General features: G+C 47.8%; 1 protein-coding gene across 5 annotated transcripts in view; it reads left to right on the plus strand.

Moving 5' to 3' along the window:
• The window catches only part of AGO2 (argonaute RISC catalytic component 2), a 312,251-nt gene that overhangs the window by 12,105 nt on the left and 282,611 nt on the right, over positions 1-17,535 (plus strand). For all 5 annotated transcript variants that reach the window (XM_033934274.1, XM_033934272.1, XM_033934270.1 and 2 more), the window contains one exon: positions 2,557-2,611. In XM_033934274.1, coding sequence (XP_033790165.1) covers positions 2,593-2,611 — 19 coding nt within the window. In that variant the 5' untranslated portion in view covers positions 2,557-2,592. The remainder of the gene's footprint in view (positions 1-2,556; positions 2,612-17,535) is intronic.

Consider the following 17,535-nt stretch of genomic DNA (forward strand, 5'->3'; position numbering starts at 1 on the left):
CCAACTTCTTTTCTTATTGAGTGGCTTTCCACCGTGCATGCCTGACAGTGTTTCCCAATTTGGTTGGCGGAGAGAAGCGGAAAGGAGGCGTTATTGGAAAAGCACAAAAAAAGGACCAAGCAAACCGGAGAGATTCGTGAGCTCCTTCTGTAATAAGACCACTGTATCCAGTATTGTCCTGTCAACTAGATTTTGAAGGGTAGTTGTGTTTTCATTATTTAACAGTGCCGTTCCAGACTGTCTGAATTTCAAGCCTCATTCAGCCGGGCACTCACTTAAATTAGCTGGGTGGTGCTCCTGGCTAAAAGACGCTAGGGAGAACACTGCAGCCCCCTATCTCCTTCCTCCAAATCTCTGTGGTTCGGGCATCTCCCTCCTTCCGTTCCCCTCACCTTCGCTGGTGATTTTCATTTTTCTGTCTCTGAGCGGGCCAAGTCTTTAAACAAGTCATGTGCGGGTGCCTGAAACTTCTCCTCTGATGCAACCGAAAACAGGAAGTTGCGTCAAAGGAGAAGTTTCAGTGCAGTCGAACATGACTTGAGAAAAGGCTCGGGCCGTTCGGAGACAGAAAAATGAAAATTGCCAGTAAAGGTGAGGGGAAGGGAGGGAGAGAGATGCTTGGACCGCAATGATCAGGAGGGAGGCGGGGTGCTGAAGGGGAGAGGGGGAGGGGAGAGAGAGGAAAAGACACTGAAGGGAAATGGAGAGGAGAGAGTGGGGAGCAGATGCTGCATAGAAGTGGGTAGGAGAGGGAGGGGAGGAGAGGGGAGCACATACTGGATGGAAGGAAGGGATGAAGAAAAAAGGGGCACTTGCTGGATTGGGGAGACAGATACCAGATGTGAGGGGAAGAAAGGAGGAGAGAGATGCTAAAAACGGTAAGGTTTTGCAGGGGTGATGTTGCAGCAGACAAGCCCCCAGTGATATAAGGTGGTGGCCTTATAAACTGCCAGGTCCCTGGTTCGATACCCTCATAGAAGGTTCAGTAGGAAATAAAATTAATGACAAGGACAGCCAAGAGTGGTTGCATAAAGAATATATTATGCAGAAATAGGCTTAATATTACAGAAAGGCAATGTTTAGAAAGATACATTAAGCATATGCTGTGTTAGAAATGTACAGAAAGAAATAGAAATACAGAGTGGATTTAGAGACTGCTTGTGTGTGTGTGTGTGAGAAAATGGACAGTTTACCTGAATTAATGTGTGTCTGGGTAGGTGAGAAGCTGTATCCAGAGAAAATAGAGAGGGGTAAACCAGGGTCCAGAGAGAGAGAGTGGGGGTAAATGGATCCAGAGAGAGTGAGCGGATTTTAACCTCTTACATTTATAAATTTGAGACTTATTCTAAAAATAGAATTTATTGTTAAGTACCCATAAACTATTTGAAACAATGGTAAATAAGGTGTGTGTGGCGTGAGAGACAGGAAAAGAAGAGAGAAACTGTCCTTCATAGACTAGAGTTACTGTTAATTTCCAGTATCACTCTGACAATGGCTTCTGATTAACCATGCAGCTGGGGCTACTGCCCATTTTAAGCTCCAGACCTTAGCACATCTTCAGAACCTCAGGGCTGTGCTGAGGTCTTTTGTTACTTTTTTACTAATTTAGATATTATTTTTTTACTAATTTAGATATAATTTAGGCATTCTGAGGCTGATGGCCTATGTGCGCCGACATCCCCCAAGATCAGATATGACTGATATCATCTCCCATAGGCCTTTTCTGACATTGGTAAGGCCAACAGAAAATGCTGACAGCTAGCAATGTAAGGATGAGTTGACAAAAACCACCTGGAGGAGGGAAGGAAAGATGGAAAGGAAGATGACAGATGCCAGACATCCCTGTTTCCCTCTGGTTACTCCCATCCCCCTACCCTTCCTTTTATTTTTATTTATCATTGTAATTAAAACTTCCCTATCCCCAAAACCTCTCATTTCTAATCAGTCCTAATTCATCATAGTTTTAGGTTTACCCTCTTTTTATTTTACCCCACCTAAATCAAAAATTATATTAGACCTTTTTAAATTTTAATATTGTAAACTGCCCAGATACATGTGATGGTCGGTATATCAAGCCACAAATAAACTTGAAACTTGAGGGAAGAGGATGAGTGCCAGACCAATGGGGGGGTGGAAGTCGTGGAGGGAGAGATGGAAGGGAGAGGCACAGTTTCTGGTAGAAGAATAGAAATAGAGCAGATTCCATATGGAAGAGGCAGAGAGAAGGCAGACAGTGGATGGAAGGAATAGAATGACGAGACAATGAGAGAGGCAGAAACCAGACAACAAAGGTAGAAAAAAATTTCTATTTCTTTTGGGTGTTTTTTTTTTTTTTTTTTTCTTTAGGATAAAGTAGTATATTAGTTGTGTTGATAACCATTTATAAACAAAGCCATGCTAGCTAAAGATCTCTTCCTCTAGTTCAGCAGCCAGAACTTTGATTTATAAATTGACAATTGTACAGAATATTGTTTCTTTGTGGGGACGGGATGGGGACAGGACAGAGATGGGGACAGATTTTTTTTCCCTGTGTCATTCTCTAATTTCTTCTCCTAGATCAGCTACCTTTGGAGCTGAGGCAAGCTGCAGAAAATGGCCAGCACAGATCACAGTGAGTAAGCCTATGAGGAAAATCAGATGGGGGTGAGGGGGTGTAAAGCTTGTTTTTAAAGGGTTATGCTTATTATCCCAGGACAAGCAGGCAGCATATTCTTAACGCATGGGTGACGTCACCGACGGAGCCCCGGTTCGGACCTTTTTAACTAGAAAGTTCTAGTTGGCCGCACCGTGCATGCGCGAGTGCCTTCCCGCCCGACGGAGGAGAGCGTGGTCCCCAGTTTCTTCGTTTCCGCGGAGCGAAGAAGACGCATGTGTTTCAACGGCCGTTGAAATTTCAGATTTTGCCTTCCCGCTCGCAAAATTCTCTTCCTTTTTTGTTCTTTTTCCCTTCGGGTTTCTTTTTCGTTATTTTTTTGTAAAACAAAAAAACCAAAAACTTTATTTTCTTTTATTTTTCGGGCCGGCCCCGGTGGGGCCTGTTGCCACCATACAGGCCACCGGTTTTGATTTTGCGGAGGCCGTGTTTCCCTTCATGCCCCCTCAGCCGGGCTTTAAGAAGTGCCAGCGGTGTGCACGCCCGATATCTCTCACTGACCCACACAATTGGTGCCTACAGTGCCTGGGTCCAGAGCATCGGGCTGACACCTGCACCCGCTGTGCTACTCTTAAAAAGCGTACATTGAAAAATAGGCAGATCCAACAGAACATCCTGTTTGGTACCGGGTCTGCCATGGAATCGGCCGCGCTGTCATCGGCACCACAAAAGTCGGCACCGACTACTTCGACGACGCCTGATCCATCCTCGGGGTCGCTGGCACCAGGTAAGCCGGCTAAGAAGCCTTCCACTTCCCTTGAGCGCCCTCCTGCCACACCGGCGACGCTGGTCCTCCCGGCATCACGCCGACCCCGCAAACGCTCCGCCCCGATCTCGGTGAGTGCCTCGTCATCGGCCTCCTCATCGCCGGGGCATGGAGCGGCACCTATGGTACCGAAAAAGAAAAAAGCGGTACCGGTGCCTCCTCTGGACGACCGCATTGCAGCCATACTCCATAGTCAATTGCAGGAACAACTTCAACAGCAACTCCAGCATTTGTTGCCCGCAATATTGGCCCCGCTCTTTCTGGTACCGGACCGGCCCGAGCCTCGCACCATACCACCGGTGTCGACACCATCGGTACCGTTGAACACCTCCATGCCGGTACTCGCGGCTGAACCACTTCATCCTCCGGTGCAACCCCGCTCTGATGCAGACCCTCCCCGACATCGAGACCGACAACAGTCCCCCCGTGACCAGGACCGGCACCGGTCTTCTTCCCCCGGTACCGTCTCGATGCGCTCTGGCAAATCTCTCTAAGACTCGCCACACTGAGCCGTCCGCACCACCGTCCCGCCCCGTGCACACCGACGTCAGGGACCCGGACTTATGGGAAGAATCCCCACCCGGTACCGATGATGAGGCTTCATCAACAGACGAGGAACCCTCGATGGTCGATACCAGTTCCAAACCTGAACAGTCCTCGTTCACAAAATTTCTAAGGGAAATGTCGGCAGCTCTATCTATCCCTTTAGAGTCCGACTCTAAGAAATCCCAGGCTTTCCTTGACGCCCTGGACTTCGAACAACCTCCCAAGGAATTTTTAAAGTTACCCGTACATGACATCTTACGGGAAACTTTTTACAAGAATTGGGAAAACCCCCTCACGGTACCGGGTGGCCCCTCGAAAACTGGATAGTTTGTACAGGGTCATTCCTATCCCGGGGTTCGATAAACCTCAACTGCCCCATGAATCCCTTCTTGTGGAGTCCACCTTAAAGAAAACCCAGGGTTCAAGTGTCTATGCCTCCACACCTCCTGGCAGAGAAGGCAGAACGATGGATAAATTTGGCAAGCGCCTTTATCAAAATTCCATGCTTGCCAACAGAGCTAATAATTACACCTTCCACTTCTCCTTCTATCTGAAGCATTTGGTGCAACAACTCTCCTCCATCCAAAAGTACATCCCTGAGCGTAAGATCCCGATTTTTCAACAGCAAATTTCCAGCTTACTCCAACTCCGGAAATTTATGGTGAGATCCATTTATGACTCTTTTGAACTGACCTCTCGAGCCTCTGCCATGGCTGTCGCCATGAGACGCTTGGCTTGGCTGAGGGTTTCTGACCTTGATATCAATCACCAGGACCGCCTAGCCAACGCACCTTGTCTTGGTGATGAACTCTTTGGGGAGTCCCTGGACTCAACTACCCAGAAACTCTCGGCACACGAGACCAGGTGGGATACCCTGATCAAACCCAAAAAGAAGACTCCACCTGCTCGCCCCTACAAACAGCAGTCTTCCTACCAACGCAGGTTTTCGGCCAGACCCCTCAACCCGCCTCAGCATCAACAGCCTCGCCGACCTCGTCAGCAGCACCAATCTCAAGCACGTTCACAGTCTCACCAACCGGCCAAGCCTCTCCCGCAGTCAAAACCATCTCAGCCCTTTTGACTCTTTTCTCCAGAGCATAGCCAGTCTCCAATCCTCGGTGCCTCTTCCTCAACCTATCGGAGGCCGCCTCACAATTTTTCTCAACCGTTGGGAGGTCATCACATCAGACCAGTGGGTACTCAACATCAACCGCCACGGCTACTCCTTCAACTTCCAGACTCTTCCACCAGACAATCCTCCCGTAGAGTCTGCTTCTCATTCCTCCCAAACTACACTCCTCCTGAGGGAGATCCAATCCCTCCTTCTTCTCAATGCCATCGAAGAAGTTCCCCCAGACCAAAGGGGTCAGGGATTCTACTCCCGCTACTTCCTGGTACCCAAGAAGACGGGAGACCTCCGTCCCATCCTCGATCTCAGGGACCTCAACAAGTGTCTGGTCAAGGAAAAGTTCAGGATGCTCTCCCTGGCCACGCTTTACCCTCTTCTCTCTCAACACGACTGGCTATGTTCCCTAGACCTCAAAGAGGCCTACACTCACATTCCAATCCATCTGACTTCACGTCGCTACCTCCGATTTCAGGTACAGCACCGCCACTATCAGTACAAAGTGCTACCCTTTGGCCTCGCATCATCGCCCAGGGTGTTCACCAAGTGCCTTATTGTGGTGGCGGCCTTCCTCAGGTCTCACAACCTCCAGGTGTTCCCCTACTTGGACGATTGGTTGGTGAAAGCACCTACGTCTCCACTTGTGCTACAAGCCACTCAACACACCATCTCTTTCCTCCATCTCCTGGGATTCGAGATCAACTACCCCAAGTCGCATCTGCTTCCCACACAGCGACTTCAGTTCATTGGAGCAGTTCTCGACACCACTCTGATGAGGGCGTTTCTTCCCTCCGACCGCCAACGGACCCTGCTCCATCTCTGCCGTCAGGTGCTCCTTTGTCGCTCTATTCCAGCTCGGCATATGATGATCCTCCTGGGCCACATGGCCTCGACGGTCCATGTGCTTCCTCTGGCACGACTCCACCTCCGGACACCTCAATGGACTCTGGCCAACCAATGATCACAGACCACGGATCCTCTTTCTCATCCCATCTCTGTGACATCGTCTCTTCAGCAGTCTCTTCAATGGTGGTTGAACTCCTCAAATCTTTCCAGGGGTCTCCTCTTTCATCTGCCCCCTCACTCCAGGATCATCACCACGGATGCCTCCCCCTATGCGTGGGGAGCTCACCTGGGAGATCTGCGCACCCAGGGTCTCTGGACCCCTCAGGAGCGTCTACATCACATCAATTTCCTGGAACTGAGAGCCATGTTCTATGCTCTCAAGGCCTTCCAGCACCTTCTCTACCCTCAGGTTCTTCTCCTGTGCACAGACAACCAAGTCGCCATGTATTACATAAACAAGCAAGGCGGCACCGGATCTCCCCTCCTCTGTCAGGAGGCCATCCGCATCTGGACCTGGGCCACGGCCCGCAGTCTCTTCCTCAAGGCCGTCTATATCCAGGGCGAACAGAACTCCCTGGCCGACAATCTCAGCCGCATCCTTCAACCTCACGAGTGGACCTTGGATCCTCCCACACTCCACTCCATCTTCACTCTCTGGGGCACTCCTCAGGTGGACCTCTTTGCAGCTCCTCACAACCATCAGCTGCCCCAGTTCTGCTCCAGACTCTACTCTCCTCATCGTCTGGCCCCAGATGCATTCCTGCTCGACTGGACGGATCGGTTCCTCTATGCCTTTCCTCCACTGCCTCTGATGTTGCGGACGTTATTCAAACTCCGCAGGGACAGAGCCACCATGATTCTCATCGCTCCTCGGTGGCCTCGCCAACACTGGTTCTCCCTCCTGCTCCAGCTCAGCTCCAGGGAGCCCATTCCTCTTCCTGTGTTTCCTACTCTACTTACACAGCAGCATCAGTCTCTACTACATCCCAACCTGTCCTCGCTCCACCTGACAGCTTGGTTTCTCTCGGGCTGACCTCTCCAGAGAATCTGTCTCAGCCTGTCCGTCGCATTTTGGATGCCTCCAGGAAACCGGCCACCCTCCAATGTTACCATCAGAAGTGGACCAGGTTCTCCTCTTGGTGTCTACTGCATCATCACGATCCCACCTCATTAGCGGTGGAAACTGTACTGGACTATTTGCTCTCTCTGTCCGACGCTGGCCTCAAGTCTACCTCAATCAGAGTCCACCTCAGTGCCATCACTGCGTTTCATGAGCCTATCCTCGGAAAACCTCTCACGGCTCATCCACTGGTTTCCCGGTTCATGAGAGGCCTCTTCAATGTCAAACCACCTCTGAAGCCTCTTCCTGTTGTCTGGGACCTGAATGTGGTTTTATCAGCCCTCATGAAACCCCCTTTTGAGCCTCTTGCCAAAACTTCGCTCAAACTTCTAACATGGAAGGTGCTTTTCCTCATTGCCATCACCTCTGCCAGGAGGGTTAGTGAGATGCACGCACTGGTCGCCGGTCCACCGTTCACTGTTTTTCACCATGACAAGGTGGTTCTGCGTACCCATCCTAAATTCCTTCCCAAGGTGGTCTCGGCTTGTCACCTCAACCAGTCCATTGTGTTGCCTGTCTTTTTCCCTAAACCCCATTCTCATCCTGGGGAACAGGCGTTGCACACACTGGATTGTAAGCGTGCCCTTGCATACTACCTTGACCGTACCAGGGCTCACCGCTCGTCCCCTCAGCTCTTTCTGACCTTCGATCCTAACCGTCCAGGTCGTCCTGTCTCTAAACGGACGCTTTCCAACTGGCTTGCTGCCTGTATTGCGTTCTGTTATGCTTGGGCCGGTCTCTCACTGGAAGGTGCTGTCACGGCCCACAGTGTCAGAGCTATGGCTGCTTCTGTGGCTTTCCTCCGTTCCACGCCCATCGAAGAAATCTGCAAGGCTGCCACATAGTTCACACGTTCACTACTCACTACTGTCTGGATGTCTTCTCCAGACGGGATGGACACTTCGGCCAATCTGTGTTACAAAATTTATTTTCCTAATGGCCAACCATCCCTCCTCCCTCTCTGTTAGCTTGGAGGTCACCCATGCGTTAAGAATATGCTGCCTGCTTGTCCTGGGATAAAGCACAGTTACTTACCGTAACAGGTGTTATCCAGGGACAGCAGGCAGATATTCTTACGTCCCACCCTCCTCCCCCGGGTTGGCTTCTTAGCTGGCTTATCTTAACTGGGGACCACGCTCTCCTCCGTCGGGCGGGAAGGCACTCGCGCATGCGCGGTGCGGCCAACTAGAACTTTCTAGTTAAAAAGGTCCATACCGGGGCTCCGTCGGTGACGTCACCCATGCGTTAAGAATATCTGCCTGCTGTCCCTGGATAACACCTGTTACGGTAAGTAACTGTGCTTTACCTCATGTTCCCCTCCTCTAAAATCCTAATATCACAATTTTTTTGTTCTATTTTAGCATTGTGGAGCCATTTTTTTGGCACTAAAATGCTCCTGCGGTGGCCATCTTGAATTTCCTGATTTTTTTCAAAGTTCTCCAGAAGCTCCAAATCACCTTGTTCTGCTTCAAAACTGACAGGGATTGAGTTTTCAGGCTCATTTGCCCCTAATTTTGCCAGGTTTGCACTGGATGGGCATCTGAAGAGCGCCTTTTTGTCATGTGCCATGCAGAATGTGAAGGGGGGCAGGAGCAGTCGGCTTAGTCTCCCCTTTGTTCTCCGAGGCAAAGAAACGGGTGGATAGCCCTTTTGGTATGGGCCAAACTCCTTTAAGAGCCTGGAATGGGTGGTCATCCTGAACACAGGGGTGTGGAGACCGCAGAACCCTAGAGATACAAGATGTAGTCCTCTAAGACTCCACGCTGCCTAATATGAGATTTTCTCCAGAATTTTTAATCTGGTGTGGAGAGCCTTTCAGGATGGCTGATTTCCACAGGGACAGTGTACCAGGAGGTGTATGAGGAGGTTGGGACTCCCAGGATGCATCGACTTCAAGTTCAGAGGCTGGCCAGGTTTTGGTGGGCCTTTCCGAGAGAGTCTTTTACTATGCCTTTATGGTCACAGAGCGTACTCAGGTGTGTGTGCGGCAGCCTCCAAGGCCAGCTGACTGTTCAGACCTTCAGCTCTGTTAGATTATTACTGATTCTTTGCATGAATTAATTTTGGTCTCTCAGCAGGTCCCTTATGCTGCCTGCTCTATAATGAGCAGAATAAGAGCCCAGTCTCATGCGTTTTCCTGCCCTCTTGGCTATATCTGATGGCACAGGTGTGTCAGCAGTTGTTTTCACAGCCCAGAGATCAGAAAAACTCAATAGCCCTGACATCTAATTACAGAACCATAGCAAGCATCCCTCTATTCACTAAGCTTCAGGAAGGATTGGTCAACCTGGAACTAGTGAACTACCTAGACAAATTCAACATCCTTAGTGAACATCAATCAGGATTCAGAAAAGGATACAGCACAGAAACAGTTATAGCTTCCATCCTAAACCACCTATACAATCTTTTCAGCAAAGGTAAAAGTGCCCTGATTTTGCAACTTGACCTTAGCAGTGTGTTCAATCTAGTAGACCACGAAACTGTGCTTCTATGCCTAGATGCAATGGGTCTCTCGGGAAAGGTAAAGAAATGGTTCCAGGAATTCCTAACCAACAGATCATATCGAGTAGTCAGCGAAGGGAAGTACTCTAAACCAGTGTTTTTCAACCGCTGTTCCGCGGCACACTAGTGTGCCGCGAGATGTTGCCTGGTGTGCCGCAGGGCCGCCGGGCCCGGAGCTGACAGGGGGCCCGAGGCAGGGGCGCCAGTAGCTCGCCAAGGCAAAGTGAGTCGATCACCCAGGACTCACTTTGTCTTGGCGATCTAATCTATCGAGCTGATAAGTCTTCTTCTCCCCGACGTCAATTCTACAGTCGGAGAGGAAGTTCGGGCCAGCCAATCGCTGCCTGGCTGGGCGGAACTTCCTTTCCGATTGTAGAATTGACGTCAGGGAGAGCATGCGTCGGCGTCGGCTTTGGGGCCTGTTATCCATTGGTGGGTCCTGTTCCCCGATGGCAGCGGCAGTGGCAGTGGCTTGGGGAACGGCAGGGAGAAAGAAAGAAAGGGGGCAGGCAGGGAAACAGAAGGAAAGAAGAAAAAAAAGAAAGGTCAGGGAGAGAGGAAGAAAAAGTTGGGGGAGGGAATGAGGTGTGGAGGAGAGAAAGCATACAGGCTGATAGAAGGGAAGAAAGATTGGATGCACAGTCAGAAGAAGAAAGTGCAATCAGAAATCACCAGACAAGGTAGGAAAAATGATTTTATTTTAAATTTAGCAAAGTGGAGGCAGTATTACCACAGTTTTCAAAGGAATTTGCCCAAATAACTTAATAGTTAACTGGGTAAATTCCCAGAGATGAAAACTTCCTTTCACTTACTATGCACAGTTCTGAATTTATATCTGCTGTCTATATTTTACAATATGGTCACCTTTTACTAAACCGCAATAGTGGTTTTTAGCGCAGGGAGCCTATGAGCGTCAAGAGCAGCGCTGGGCATTCAGCGCAGCTCCCTGCGCTAAAAACTGCTATTGTGGTTTAATAAAAAGGATGGAGGGTATATTTGTCTATTTTTGTATGCTATAAAAACCAAATATAGAGAGAGACTGAGAGCTGTTGACGAAGAGCTACGTGTGTGTCTTTCTTCGATTCCAGCCAGAATATCAGCTTTGTGTTCAGCCAAACAGGCCCAGGTTTCGCACTGAATAAAGTATTTTATAATTTTTATTTCGTAATAAAGTAATTATAAAATACTTTCTTTGTGTTTATTTGATTCCTATTCAAGAGAATTACTTTATATATAGTCAATATAGGCAGAGAGTTAAATTTTTTAACATTTTCTAATGGTGGTGTGCCTCGTGATTTTTTTCATGAAACAAGTGTGCCTTTGCCCAAAAAAGGTTGAAAAACACTGCTCTAAACCATGGAAAAACCCCTCAGGGGTTCTCCAAGGCTCCCCACTATCACCCACACTATTCAATATCTACATCTCATCCTTAGGCCATCTATTAAAAAAGTTAAGCATAAACCACTATATATATGCAGATGACGTATCCATCCTGATCCCCTTAAATGACATAACAAACGAAACAACAACCAACCTTTCTCACATAATGACCGAAATTGAAAAATGGACAACCAATTTCAAACTGAAGCTAAACACAGAAAAACCAAAAATCTTCTTGGCAAGCCCCAAGGACAAAATTACCAGAACATCATTAAAATTAAACGGCCACGACTACCAAATCTCCAAAACCATAAAAATACTGGGTATCACACTGGACACATACCATGGTAGAGCACACAAACTTAGTGATGAAGAAATGCTTTTTACTCTGGAAACTAAGGGCCATCAAAAAAATACTTAGACACCACGTCCTTTATGCTACTGGTGCAGTCTCTGTTCCTGTCAACGCAACATTGTTTACCTAGGTATCCAAAAAAAAACAGTACAAAAATTAAAAATAGTGCAAAACACAGCAGTTCGTCTGATCTTCGTATTGAGGAAAAACGACCACATCAGCCCTTACTACAAAAAGTTGCACTGGCTGCCAATAGAGGCGCACATTTTGTTCAAATTTGCCTGCATTTGTTTCAAGCAGGTCTGGGGTCTAGCGCCTTCCTACCTACTACCACACTTCATATTTCACAACCCCTTAAGACCAACCAGAAACCGAAACATATTCACTTACCCAAAAATCACAGGCTGCAAATACAAATCCATTCTGGACAGGACTTTCAAGTTCCAAGCAGGCAGACAGCAGTCCTGGCTGGACAACTACATAAGCAGAGCCAGTTTGACCTATGGCACATTCTGAAAGTCAATTAAAACCATTCTATTTGACAAATTCATCTCCTAAACAGAAGCCTCTAAATGATATATTCTCCCTCTCTCTTCCTCGATGTAATTTCGCTGTTTTTTGCTGTTCCTTTACCTATTTCTCATGTAACCCTCTCTTCTTACACCCTGTATTTAGCTGATTGTCCAGCCTTCTTAGAATGTGAACCGCCTAGAAGTCTTTCGACTATGGCGGTATAGAAGAATAAAGTTTATTATTATTATTATCTCGACCATCACCAGTCAGTTCTGCTCTTTTCCTTAGATCTTTCTTCTGCTTTTAATAACATTGATCATAGCTTATTACTATCCCGTCTTCACGAAATTGTCATAACAGGTCAAGTCATGGACTGGTTCACCTCTTACTTCTCAGAAAGATCATCCAAGGTTATTTTTAACGATACATCATCCGAGCCTTCTTCCACTAAACATGGAATTCCACAAGATTCTATCCTGTTGCCATTACTTTTTTTTTTTTTTTTGAAAATATGTTTTATTGAATTTTCAATAACCAAACTACCAACCAACAGAATTGTATAGGTGTACAAGAAAAACAGAATGGATTCCAAGTACGTCACAAATTCACCCTAAACCAATTCCGTCCCCAACCCTCTCATCCCGCCCACCCTCCCTCAGCCCCAATACCCTACAGAGTAATACACATATCCAATCCGGTGCAATTCCTACAAATAATTCTAAGCATTCAGTATGTGACTTCGAGCTCTAGGCGTTAAAGTGTCCCAAAAAGGTGTCCAACGAGTGCAAAATGACCGTCCCGGTTCAGTGTCCAAGGATGAAAAACAAAGCCTCTCCATGGAAGTCTGGTGTATCATTAGCGTACGCCATCGCGAGAGCGTCGGAGAGTCTGCAGTAATCCAGCAATGCAAAATCGCCTTTTTTCCCAACAGTACTGCTGTAGACAAGAAGCTGCGAAATCCCTTAGGCGCTGATAGAGGGACACAGTCCAGAGAAAATAGCATTATCGGAGTTAAGGTAAAGTTATAATTCCACATAGCTTGGATATGCACATTAAGCCGATGCCAAAAGTCTGTAATCTTGATGCAAGACCAAAATTGGTGACCCAACGTGGATGGTGAGTAATGGCATTTGAGACATTGGTCAGACGCACACATTTTAGCACGAAATTGGTAAGATGTGGACCTGTATAGCCTATGCAGGAATTTGTAATTGAGTTCAAACAAAAGTACGTTGAGGGTCACTCGGGCCGCTCGGTGGGTCCCCCTGCGGATCATGAAGGCAGTCACCTCACAAGGAAAGTCCTGGGTCCACCTTAAGGCGATGGAGTCATAAGAGGGCTCGCCCAATTGTTCTTGGAGATGGCGATAATGAAAGCGCAATGGGATCGTTACCTGAGCCGATAGACTCAATGCCTCTGAAAGGGACTCCATACATCGATCAGTGAGAGATGTACTCGGCAAGGAGGTCACATATGAAGAAAGTTGCAGATACGAAAGCCAGTCAGTGGACCTCCAACCATGGTCGCGTTGGAGTTCCTCGAATGTTTTCAAAGAACCCGAGGAGTGAACCAGTTGAAACAAATATTGATTAGAGCAGAAAGCCCATACCCCAGAGGGCTCCGGGTCCAGTCCCGCTTTAAATGCTCCATTGTCCCTCAATGGTAAGTAAGGAGTCACCTGGTACGAAATCCGGAGTTGGAGGCACAGTGCCTTTCAGAGACGTCTCAAAGGCATGAGGAAAAGGTCCCGTGCAGTTGAAGTCCTCTTCGGTAAAGTAGGAGCATGAAGCAAATAACTAAAGTGATAAGGAGCACAAAGAAAGAGCTCCGGAGCAGTGGCAGAAAAGTGTCCAGTATCTCGAAACCAGTCATTCAAGGGTCTCATCTGACACGCCCAAGACAACAACCTAAGGCTGCGGAGACCGAAACCGCCTCGGTCCCGAGGGCGGGCCAGGTGAGACAAGGACAAGCAAGCTCTCCTCCCATTCCACAAAATCTTTTGCAGACTCTTCCCAAGCAGTTTATCGTGACGGGCAGACAGCAATACAGGGATCATTTGAAATACATAAAGCCACTGGGACACCAACACCATATTATACAATGCTATTTTACCTGATAAAGATAAAGGAAAGACCTGCCAGTTCTCCAGTCTGTGCACCGCTGTTACAATCAGGGGGTCAATGTTAAGGGAATACAAGCAGGCAGGATCTGGGGAAATCAATATACCCAAGTATGTTATGTGACCGGTCGCCCATACTAGCGGGAAAGCACCCTGCCATTGCTTCATACCCGAATACAAACTAAATTCGTCCAGTAGGTCTAATGCCCTTGGGAGAGAGGTATTAGGGGACCCCAAAGTAAGTAAAAGATCATCAGCATAAGCCAGTACTCGTAGTTGGGAAACCCCCTCCGGAAGACCTTGCAACACATCAGCCCGTAAAATGGTGCGCAGTAAGGGATCCAAGTATAGTAAGAAAAGCAAGGGGGAAAGTGGGCTTCCCTGACGTGTACCACACGCTATACTAAATATGGAGGTGCGGGTACCATTTATCAAGATACTAGCTGTGGGATCATTATAAAGCAGATGCAGCATATCCTGGAACCACCCATCAAAACCCATATATGTGAGGACTTGGAACAGATATGTCCAATTAACCTGATCAAATGCCTTAGCGGCGTCTAGACCCACCAGCATTCCTCGGATTCCAGAATCCTTTGTACGCTGTAGAGCTGTGAGTAACCTACGTACATTGATCACCGAATGGCGATTTTGGACAAAGCCCACTTGTTCTGGCACGATCAATTTCGGCAGTAAGGTGGATAATCTGTTAGCTAATATTTTGTCTAATATTTTGATATCTACATTAATTAGTGAGATTGGCCGATACGATTCCAAGTCCGTCTCCGGTTTTCCCGGTTTAGGTATTAAGGTAATAAAGGCCTGATTTGCCCCCAAGGGAAGGGAACCACCCTCCAGTGCCGCATTATAGTATGCCTCCAGGGGGCCACAAAGAGAATGATTCAGAAGTTTATAGAACTCTGGGGAAAAACCATCGGGGCCAGGTGATGTACCCCCTTTTAGCTGTTTTATTGCTAATTGTATCTCCTTTCCCTGAATGGACTTATTCAAAAAAGCTCTATCTGGAGATGACAGTCTGGGTACCCCCGCGTCCATTAACTAATCCTCCACCTCGGGTCCCCCCTGACCTTCCCGAGATGCATAAAATCCCTATAATACTGTAAGAAACTGTCAGCAATTTCTGGGGTAGAAGTGAGCTCGCTGCCCGATCCCAGTACTATACGAGAAATGTGGCGTTGTGGACGGCATGGTTTAGTCAAATTGGCCAACAGACGCCCAGCTCTGTTACCATATCTGAAGAATTTATATTTGCAATAGTGAAAGTAATGTTGAGTACGTTCATGCAGTAATGTGTTCAAGGCAGTCTGCGCCGCCGTCAGGGCCTCCTGCGAACGCGGAGTCGGGTGTGCAATATGGGCACGTTTCTGACGTTGGTATGCTCGTTCTAGTTGTAAAATTCCCCGGGAGATCCGGTGTCTATGTGCGCTGACGTAGGAAATAATGTCCCCCCGAAGTACCGATTTTGCTGCCTCCCAGAATATTAAGGGTCTGTCTTGATGCTGTGAATTAAAAGTCACGTAATCTTCCCATTTCTTTTCGAGATATTTCTTAAAAGTTTAAGTTATTAAATAGATAAGAGGGAAACCTCCATGCCCCGCCAGATCTAAGGTCTGTACCACTCAAAACGTCAATCCAAATTGGGCAGTGATCTGACACCGAAAGGGGTTCCACCTCTGAGGAATGAATTTTAGGGAAAAAATCAGAAGATGTCAATATGTAATCTATGCGAGAGAACGTATGATGGGCCCGCGACTGATGAGTATAATCACGTTCCGTGGGATGCATTACTCGCCACGGGTCAATCAAATCTAAAGTATCACACAAATAATGAATTCCCCTGGTAGGACCACAGGATTGGGAGGGCCCCGGGCCCGTTCTATCCATGGGTGGGTCCAGCACCTGGTTAAGGTCACCCATCAATAGCAGGGGAGTAGCAGGATCACGCACTCCCACCCCCGCCAAGGTCTTGAAAAAGGAATGGTCATTTCCCTAGCAACAGCAGCAGATGAATCCAGAGACCAATGGGATAGCTGACATCTACCAGCAGGCGGAGATAGAGAAACTGATTAACAGGTGGTCCTATTGGCTGGCACTCCTCCTGTTTATCTAGTATTCTCTATCTCCCAGCAGGAAAAGGTCGCTATTCAACTAGCTCCTGAATTCTGGCTGTGGCTGGAACTTTATTTTCTCCTGTTGAGGTTTCTCTTCAGTGAGACTGCCATTCTGTTTCTCCTGTTGAGGTTTCTCTTCAGTGAGCTGGCAATGCTATTTTTCCTGTTGAGATTTTCTCTTCAGTGAGACAGGGGTGTCCGGCTGAACAGTGCCGGCTTTAGGGGTTACACCTGGGCCCCCCCAGGTCCCTGCCTCACCCTCCCTCCATTGAGAGGGAAAATGCTTGAGTACCTGATTGTAAAACCGCTTAGATAACCTTGATAGGCGGTATATAAAATCCTAATAAACTTGAAACTTGCTAGAGGGTCTGACTGGGTCTCAATTTTTTTCTTCTTTCCCTTCTCTGTAAAAAAAAAAAAAGAGACCACAGTTGTTACATTCTGCCATGCTTTTGCTGCAAACTGGCTTCAACCAGCCCTAACAACAAGCCTGTGAGTATGTCTGGCTTTTACAGTTGTTTGAACTTTAGATTCTGTTTGGGAGTCTTAGTACTGTGGGTTCGGTCATCTTTCATTTAAGGTATGGATATTTTATTGAGGCTAAGTTTTATGACTAGAAATCCGTGGAGGGAGTCGGGACTTCCTGCCCTTTGCATGCACGCGCTTGGTTTCCTTGTTGGTTACAGCGCGGCAGTAGCGGTGCGATTTCTTGCTCGCACTTGTTCTCATTGTTGGGTTTCAGTGCAGCAGTAGTCCTGTTTATTCTGAGGCTCTCTTTCATTGGTGTTTGTCACGGCCATGTTCAGCTGATTGTGCAGGTGCCGGTTTATAGCAGCATGAGATGGGACATGTTTTTTTCCGGCGCTGTGGGCCGTTCTTCTGGTTATTCCCTGAGTCTGATTTTATTTCTATGCAAGCCGCGGCAGGGTAAATTTTGCGGGGCTTGAATCCAACTATATTTCTAGGAGCGTTGATGCAGCGGCCACGTGTCAGTGAGAATCAGGAGTGCGCTTGGGTCTCCGGCGATGTTGAGAGAGCTGCAGCGTTCCGGTAGTTTGTTTCCAGCTGACTTTGGTCAGGGTATGCCGGGGCTTCTCTCCTTTCCGGTTCAGACAAGTTGTATGTGTGTCACCAGCTTTGGGACAAGCTTGGGCAGCTTTATATGTCTATGTCTGTGTTCCTGCTGTACTCCCTTGAAGGAAGCTGCTTGTTTAATCGGACTCTGGGGTTAGCACTCAAGGGGTTTCCTATAGAGACTCTGCCCTGTGCTAGGTCACCCAGTCTCGGTTTGTCTCCGGACTGGGGCGACATATGGCAACTCACGGCACGGTGAGATCAGCAGTAAGATAGTGCCCTGTATTTCACACAGGTATCTCATTGTCTCTCTTGGGGTCCCTGCAGATTGAGCCTTTGTCTGTTGGTAACTGTCCTTATTTGGGCCCCTGTGCTGAGCTGCATGTGTCTAGTAGTGGCACAG

Source organism: Geotrypetes seraphini, chromosome 2 (assembly GCF_902459505.1).
Source record: "Geotrypetes seraphini chromosome 2, aGeoSer1.1, whole genome shotgun sequence".
In the NCBI taxonomy this organism is placed as follows: domain Eukaryota; kingdom Metazoa; phylum Chordata; class Amphibia; order Gymnophiona; family Dermophiidae; genus Geotrypetes; species Geotrypetes seraphini.